The sequence below is a fragment of the Bombus vosnesenskii genome, unplaced genomic scaffold (assembly GCF_011952255.1).
Source record: "Bombus vosnesenskii isolate JDL3184/JDL3185 unplaced genomic scaffold, Bvos_JDL3184-5_v1.1 scf7180000014986, whole genome shotgun sequence".
Classification (NCBI taxonomy): Eukaryota; Metazoa; Arthropoda; class Insecta; order Hymenoptera; family Apidae; genus Bombus; species Bombus vosnesenskii.
In genome coordinates, this window is record NW_022883757.1 from 29,634 (window position 1) to 38,910 (window position 9,277).

The 9,277-nt window shown below is 38.1% G+C and overlaps 1 protein-coding gene across 1 annotated transcript; it reads right to left on the minus strand.

Annotated features, from left to right (window-relative positions):
- Positions 1–7,699: 7,699 nt before the first annotated feature.
- LOC117240841 (histone-lysine N-methyltransferase SETMAR-like) lies at positions 7,700–8,566 on the minus strand. Its single transcript, XM_033506865.1, has 2 exons — positions 8,228–8,566; positions 7,700–7,839 (listed from the first exon to the last, which is right to left on the minus strand). Exons 1-2 carry the CDS (start codon positions 8,564–8,566, stop codon positions 7,816–7,818), a joined length of 363 nt encoding a protein of 120 aa, XP_033362756.1. The 3' UTR covers positions 7,700–7,815.
- Between the last annotated feature and the right edge of the window lie 711 nt (positions 8,567–9,277).

A 9,277-nucleotide genomic window follows, 5' to 3' on the forward strand; every position in this document is an offset into this window, starting at 1 on the left:
GTTTTTTTGCGTGAAGAGGGAAAAATGCTATTACGCGTACCCAGAGAGATCCGCGTCTCTGGGTTATGTAGGACTCGGCAGGTGACATCGCCATACGCCCTAAAAACCCCTCGATCCTTTATTTGATTAGACACGGACAACCCCGGCATAGCCGATCAGCATTCATCAGGGTTGTCATTAACCGCGTCTCCGAATATTTAACGTTGCATGCTGGTACCGCTCCTCCTGTTCGCTGACCCCATAGCCATTTCCATTTCTCTTCTGTAATTTATTATCGATTTGCAGAACGCTTTGAGCTTTGTCCAGTATTCGTCCTTGGTAACCACGGTGTCCACAAGTTGACCACACTTATCCTGAGATCCAGGAAATTCTCGAGTTCGATCGTTATGTTCATTAGGTCCATTTAGGACACACGAACAGGACGTGTTCTGCATCGTCGTTCGGGTCACCAGAATCTCTACACTTAGTGTCGACCCCCTTACCGATCCTCTTCCTGTAGCTGTTGAAGATACCATGCCCCATTAACATTTGCATCGTAAAGTAATCGATGTCTCTCCTTTTCTTGGCGAATATAGACGCATTACCTATCAACTTCCTAGTAAAGTTGTCCTCTTTGTAATTGCCCTATTCCGCTTGTCACTCCATTAGGGCTTTCTTCCTTATGTCATCCAGTTCTTCTTTTAACATGATGTATCTATCGATCACTTCACCTTCAACAGCTAAGCTCTTATAAATCTTCATTCTCTCGTATGATTCTTTCAACATCCTAGCTTTAATGTTGATCGGTAAGTTGCCGGTCAATACACAAAGCACCGCATGAGATACAGTGCGGTAGGCTGTAAATGTAATGCACAGGGCAGTACGTTGGGTCCGTTTTATAATCTTCCTGTTCTTCTCATAGTTTATTGCATCAGCCCACACAGGCGCACCATATGTCACGATGGGTTCCCAAACATTGTAATAGAGCCTGCGCGCCAAGCCAGGCGGACCATTGATATTCGGCAGAATTCTTAGGAAACTAAAGTCCTTCAAACAGACAAACAGTCTTTGTCCCAACTACGGGAAGATAGGGGAAACCTATTGTTACGCCATGCGGCTTACCATAGGTCATATTCTTAACTGTCGATCGCGCCACTATAATGTTGCAGACGGATCGTCGCGTCTGCCCGGCAAACAAACATTGTAGTGGCAAGCGCGTGGTTCATTAAGCAGGGCGACTTCCAGAAACGTCGACTCGTGGCCGTTATTTTACCTCGCGTAAAAGAATGTGGCGTGATCCGAACGTAGTGGGGGTCGCCTTCCAGAAAAAACGAAAAAAAATCGAAAGGCGTTCAGAACTTTTCGAGAAGTTAAACCGTCAACACATCTGATACGTCGCGCATTACTTATCAATCAAAACGCAGTTACATTTTTTTGTTCCTTTTATATCTTTCTAGTTAATAAGTTGTTGAAATAAACATTAATTTATTTGTGTTAATTCTGTGGAATTTCATTGAACTACCCTTATTATCATAATCGAAATAAGGGGATCGATCAGTTCGTGGCGTCGATTATTTAATCGTAACGGGAACTTACAACTCTCGTTGACGTGCTATCTCGCGATCGCGTCTCTCCGCGAACGGTCGAAACGCCTATTTTTTAACGAACGACGTCTCCCACTAGAGACTTTCTCTCGAGAGCGGCTAGCATCCTTTTCTAACCACCGATATACAAATTGACCAATTCCCTTACTTTCTGAACGAAGGTTGTCCTCGACGAATCCGATTTTTCCTCTGCAATATTTTTAAAGCTACACATTTCGAATTTTCCAATTATGCCGAAACAATTGCGTGAACCACTCTATATATTCCATACAATAAACTATTTTTTGCGTTTTAAAGTAGTTGAATATTTTATTAAAATACTCTGAGCAATTCTCAGGTTTCTGTGAAAACAAGATAACCCAAATGTAGTTGTGTTTCCTTCAGAATTATGCAGATTTTATTTGAAATATGTGAGGTGTAAGTGACCCCGACATGATCGAGCTAATGAGATTTCAATGATCGTGATTCCGGGCGCGCTAACGATATGTCAAACAAGAATAAAACAGTTACGACCAGTGAAGTAGTCCGCGTGCCTTTGACGATGCCCTAGAAGATAGTTCTCCTTACTAGAGAGATAGCTCGCGGCGGCGAGCATCGCGGGCGATGAAGAAAAATCTACCGCCCTCCAAGGGTGTCTAGAACCTGAGTACTTAGAGCGAATCGAGGACATAGCGTTGAATACCCCGGCCACCACAATATGATAAACTCAAGGACGAAACACTTCTCTCTCCTTTTCCTTTATTTGTCGGCTCTACATCCATCCCCCTTGCTTACTCAAGTTGTTGTTTGTCTATATACGATTCAGCAACTATGGAACCACATATGGGCAAGATGGATTGACAGAAAGGAAGCGGAGGATTTTCGCGACGGAGGATGTAATTGAAGGATGAGCGTCGTAATGAATTGGTTTTGGTTTGTAAATATATTTGTTATGTTCTTGCAGCACTTCTTCTTTGCATTCTCAAGTCCCTTGGACGGCCTTTAGGAGAGAACAAAGACACAAATGATAATTGTAGCTGCTGGCTGTAGATGTCGCTGCTAGGGTACTGCTGTATTTTCTTTTCATTTAAGAATCGTGGAAGAAAAATCGGACTACGGTCGCCGGGATTTAAGAACCCAGATCCCGAACGTTCGTAACTTGAGGCGCTAACCACTGCGCTGCCGTTGTCTGGTATTAGTTAGTGTCGAGTTGTCGTATTTGTGCTGTCGAGTGCCGCCACATATGTATGCATTTATGAATTGAGTGGTTTACAAGTAATTACAATCGATATACATTACAAGTAATTACAATTTATTACAAATGACTCGCTGTGCATATTACTATAACAGTCAGTACTAATTCTATAGATCAGCAGCATTATAACTTTCCAATAAACAACCGAAAATCACGTCGTTGAATAATAAATGCATTCACTGTAGAATGAAATTATTATTACGAATATAAGAGAAACGATTTAAAAACCATGTATTTTTTCAATTAAATTATTTGCATTTGCAAAGGGAGATACAAAATTTTAACAACGTTGCAAATTACAAAGACACAAATTACAGTTTCGTGTTTAAGTTATTGTTCAGAGTTTGTTGGAATACAACGATATTAATCGCATACAGATGAGGTGATTGATCGAACGGATTCTTTCCTTCGTTGTTCAGCGATATCCTCATTAGCGTGCGTTCGTGAGATGTACCACGGCGGCTAGCACGTGCATGCTCTTTCGAGAATTCGGCGGAAGAAGCGTAGGAATATGGATGGAACATTCCCGATGGGCAGGTCGAGAAGCTACTAAAAGGTTCTGTGGCACATGTGACGCCACACAGACACCCACACAGGTCACACTCGTTACTGCATAGAGAGTGGGGTTCAAAACCTTTTCAAGGGCCATGGGTCACTAAGCCAGTCAGTCTGTGAATAACTAGCCAACTGACTACATTCCAGAACACACACACTTATAATTCCTGTAATAATTGTTTAATAAATATCACATTATATTGTTTCAACACAAACATTGTGTCTTCCACAGATTATTAATCTTAATTCCAAGATTAAATTCTAACAGAGCTTCCTAATAATTATGGTACAATTGGTAAAATGATGACTTTACATGAAAAAAGTAAAAAATATATTAGATAATTGAAATAACGCGATATAAATGTAATTGTAATAACATCAGTAAGAACGGATGTTTTAAGCTTTCGATTTTGAGAAAACAGGGTATGAATATGTTTAGTTAAAAAGCAATCCGTGTTTATTCGAGCATTCGCGGAGAGACGCGATCGCGAGAAAGCACGTCAACGGGAGTAGTAAATTCCCGTTGCAATTAGATAACCGACGCCACGAACTGATCGATCCCCTGATTTCTGTTACGATAATAGGGGTGGTTCAATGAATTTAACACTGTATTAACAGGTTAATATAGCTTGTATATTTAAAAATAATGAATGTAATAATAAAAACGTCACAAATTATTTAGCGATAAATACAGTTGATATGTTATAGGAATTCGACCCGACTTTGCGATATCTCTCAATGAATTCGTTAGACTAAGCAATTTATAACGTTTGACTCTTCAGAAGGGACCGATTACTCTTCGATCCTTTTCGTTGTCTTTTCTGGAAGACGACCCCCACTACGCTCGGATCACGCCACCGTTCGCGCCTATGATCACGTATACCAGCTTCTTTCTTTATGCGGATAAAATAACGCACCGAAGGCGAATAGATGTTTCTGGAACTCGCTGCTTGACGACAACTATGCGTTTATCGCTACTTTGTGTATATCTCGACGGTCATGTAAGACGATCTGTTTGCGACGGTTAGGAACACGGCCTACAGTAAGCCTTGGGGCGTAATAAACGGAGAGAATAGAATAATCTACAGGATTATCAACGGTGAAGTATATAAATATACTAACGACTCAGAAAACATAATTGAAGTGAGTTGCTTAGATATGAAATTATTGTTAATAACTAAAAGAATAATAGTACAAGTTAGATTAGCAGAGAGACAAACGTGATTGTGCAGTGAGTCTAGGAAACAGGATAAAATATAAAAGAAATAAAAATGGAATATGCAATACGTCCTATCCAAGAAGATTGGATACCAACTAATACATAATAAAAGAATGTCCGCAATATTTGGAATTAAGAACAAAATTCTTAAAATAAACAACCACCATCTTTATGAACAGAGAAAATTGATTATTGAGACTAAAGTATTTTATTAAGAAACAGCATGACGCTCACAGCATAATAACTGAAGTTATAATAACCTGAGCACAACTCAAAAACTTAGCTATGACCCTTTTGTAATAACTAACAAACAAACATTTCAAACTTAATTAATTATAAACAAGCTACAAATAATTTGAAGTTGGATATGAAGAAGCTTAATAACAAAATTAAATAAATAGAATTTTTCTTATTTAAATGCGACAGTTCGTAGTACAAAACAAATTTTGTTCAGGAATAAGGTTTTCTGAAAATTTCCAGCGAAAATTTTTGCAAAAATTTCCTAAAGGAATTATAATCTATGAGATAAATGAAATAAAAATACAAAACCCAACTGATATTAAAAGAAGAATGATTATTTTACAAGATAATATGAAACTGTGTAAGGGATTACATATGTAACATATTGTCCCGATGTACACATATCTGCGAAGCGACTTACTACCCTGTATATTCCAGAAACTTCTTAGATGGCCCCAGCCTTAACAATTTGAAACTATTTTATTAAAATTAAGAATTTTCCACATTAGATCGAACGCACTTCTAATAGGTACCAAACAGTATATATATATATAGCAAGATTTCACATATCTCTAAATTATTCACAGAAAATTAATACGGCACATAAATTAGACTTCGGATTGTAAATATTAAGAATAAATAACCGATACAGTCTCACAAAAATAGAAGGGTAAAGATAGAGATAAGGGATCAAAAACAACAGTTATTTTTCAAATTTGTATGAAAAGCCCTTAAGAAAATAAGTTCCTCCTTAAATTGAAAACAGTTATATGTATAGAAATCAAACTTGCGATAAAAGTAAAAAAGATAGAGAATAAGAAAATTGTATTTGTTTTATGACTCACTTTTACATGTAGTATAATTTCCACCGCTATTTTAGCATAGAACGCTATTTTCAAACACGAATTGTTCCAACTCGATAGTCCCTTGCTTTACTGTAAACGGAAAATTCTTTCGTGTTCTCAACCAAATTTATCAAATTCCAGCAATGACACATGCTATGTGATTGTCAGTAGAACATGGAGAAATGTTTCCAGTAAAGTTTCGAGCGACTTATCGCCGATTTTCAGAAGACACTGCGACGATATCGCGTGTACAGTGCTTCTATCGGTGTTGATGCGCTTTAATACATAGTGCAAGAGAACACTAATAAGATTTCCCAGTGGGCCTGTAAATCCTTATAGATCACTCAAAAATATATCATATTGTTTGTTTCAACTACTAGCAATTTAAAACGTCGTCTACATATATTTAGAAAGTTAGCAAAGACATATATTTGTTCCTGAGCATGATTTCTATCAGTTGAGCGTTGTAGCAAAATGTCCGATACAATTTAATATTGAATTTGTCTTTTTTTTTAGGCTAGCTTGATTGGATTACAGGTAGATTTAAACGATCCGTGTGTTGCATCTCCAAGGCATCTTCGACTCATCGATACGCAGTGATACCCGGCAAACTTCTAGTGGACAAACGACGTTGCTTGCAGGCAGTTTATATACATGTTTTGGCATGTGTTGTCGGCAGGCAATGTCTACAGACGCCTGTAGTCTGCCCGTACGCGCCTTAAGTTTCACTGACAGACATTGTCCGCCGATTACTACGACATCTGTCTGTGGACAAGAGGCCGTCAGTGTGGAGTTATCTTTACCCGAATAATTTAAGAAATATAAAATAAACTTCAACGAAAAGTTGCTAGCTTCGATATCTTACTAATACAATGTTATCGAAATTGAATAATCCTCGTTACTGTATTTAAAAGGAAATTGCATTTATATTTCAAGTTTATAGAGACAACAACAACAACCAAACAAAGAATCGCAACGAAGAAATAAACGGATACAACAAACAGAACACTGGATCGAAGATAGAACAATAAACAAGATAGAATCAAGAAAACAACAGTAACGAAGAACCGGGGCGCAGAAAAAAGTACGAAGCGTGCGAGCTGGAGAGGAAACCTGTGATCGTCGGTGCAAGCGGTAAGCCTACAAAATGGTTGCCGAGCAGGAATAATCGGCTGGAGAGCCAACCTGCTGGGACCGAGCTATATGGTGGCAGGTATCGCGTGGCGTCAGCTAAGCGAGCTGCCGCCCGAAAGGGTAGGTTTAACTTATCCAATGATCCGCAAGGAGAGGGCAAGTCGCGCGCCGACCATCTATGCGCGCCATTCCCAAGTCGAACGCGAACATCTAAATGCGAAGCCAGTATGCGTTTTTACTGCAGGTATGGCGCGGTCGACCAAAAGGTCGGGCCCTCAAACGCACACATTACTTGTACAATTCGAGTGCTGCAGATACGGAAAAGCAATTTATAATTTATCGTAATTTATCGTAATGCGAATTTTGGCGCGTTGTCATAAATAGATTTTTATTTAAAACGAAATTGTTAAATATCCTTTTGTATCAATTCACATAACGTTAATAAATCAATATTAGACATATTACTCATAAATTGTACATATCTTTGTGCATATACGCATAGTTTTCGTGCATATATCAATATTTGTATATTTTATATGTATAACTTTCATATGCTTTTCGCAAATTTTACATTCATAAACATCTGCAATCTACACGTTACGTTTTTCGTTGTATTTACAAGTACGGACATTAGATATTCTATTACATTCTTTTATTATAATCTTTTGATATATTTATAGTTGTTTAATTATTAGGTCATCCCATAAGTTCGTGCCGTTTTTCGAGGGGTTATATATGTTAAGATCGTTTACATACCTTTCAGTTTCATGAAAAAATGTAATCCCCCTCTCGTTGTACAACTTCTTCCCATTTTTCTGGTAGGTTCCGTCTCGATAAAAGTTCTCTTGTTTTTCTTTAAAATAATTTTCTATGCTATTTTTGAGAGTGTCAATATTTTCAAATTTTTTAGCTACTAAAAAGTGTTGTAATGCTCTGAACAGGTGGTAATCAGATGAGGCAATGTCTGGGGAATATGGGGGATGTGGTAAAATTTTTCAATTAAATTCAGACAATTTTTTTGTAACGCTTTTCGCGACATGCGGTTTAGTATTGTCGTGATGGAAGATAACGTTATTCCTATTCACTAAACCTGGCCGTTTTTCAGCTAGTGCTTCTCTTAATTTTTCCAACTGAGCGCAATATTTGTCTGAATTAATGGTATCACCACTAGATAAAAGTTCAAAATAGAGTATTCCTTTATAATCCCACCATAAACACAAAAGAACTTTACGTGGATGTAGCCCTGGTTTTGCACAGCGTTCAGGTGGCTGATTTCGTTGGGATCAGCTACGTTTCCGTTCAGGGTTCTCGAAAAGTATCCACTTTTCATCACCAGTTACCAGGGGCGTTTAAGGAATGGTTCACGTTTATTACGTGCAATTAATGACATGCACGCTGTCGTTCGTTCAAGACGGTTCCGTTCCGTAAGTTCATGGGGCACCCAAACGTTCAACTTTGACACCATCCCCATTTTTTTTAAACACCTATGAATCGTTGTCTTGGGTATTTTCAGGACATTTGACATCTCTTGAACTGTCAAACTTGGTGATTTTTCAACAAGATCCCGAATTTTATCTCCGTCTGTCTGAGGAGGACGCCCGGAGCGTACCTCCTCTTCTAAACAGAAATTCCCAGCTCTAAAACGTTGGAACCACTTCCTACAGGTGCGAGATGAAAGCGTATTTTCTCCGTAAACAGCACATATGTTTTTCCTGGCAATTGTTTCCGAACTTTCTTTCCGAAATTCATATAACATGAGATGTCGAAAATGGATACGCATTTCACTCGTGATTTTTTACTGTTAGAAGTCACTGTGTTCACTATATTACGATCTTATGCCCACGAAGATCTACTCTAGCCTGTTCTCGATCAGCTAAGCTCAAGTGCATTGGTCCCTTATCGCCGTATGTTTAGAAATCGACACATGAAATATATACACAAAAACTTATGGGATCACCTAATATGTAAACGATTTTGAACTATTTAATTTAATAAAGACCTTAGATCGACCGATTTTAATTGCTGTCACATAATCGTTAATTCATTACTTTTCCTCCAACTGTCACGAATTTTCATAAAGTGTGTATTTCGGATCGTTAATCTCATACGGATGTAAACTTCATTTTCTTAATAATCTTGGTCAATCATGTATCACATTTTCTATAAAATCTATAAGATCAGCAAGTGCTCTAATACTTGTGAACAATCATATATCTTAATTCGTGCCTTTTGTATTAATACAGAAGCTTCATGCGAGAAAGAATTTTCGATATAAATGTTCTCAATGTTGTAAATCGAGTTCTGCCAGAGCAACCGAGCCAAACGGACGTGTAAAACAGTGCTTCAGAAAAAGTGCGGCAAGTGGGGAAGAGAAAATTACGAACGGCAACGCCCATAGCTAAATGGTGGAAACTCGTGTCTTCTACTAAGAAGACTACAAGCAAAACTAAAATGAAAAAGCACATCC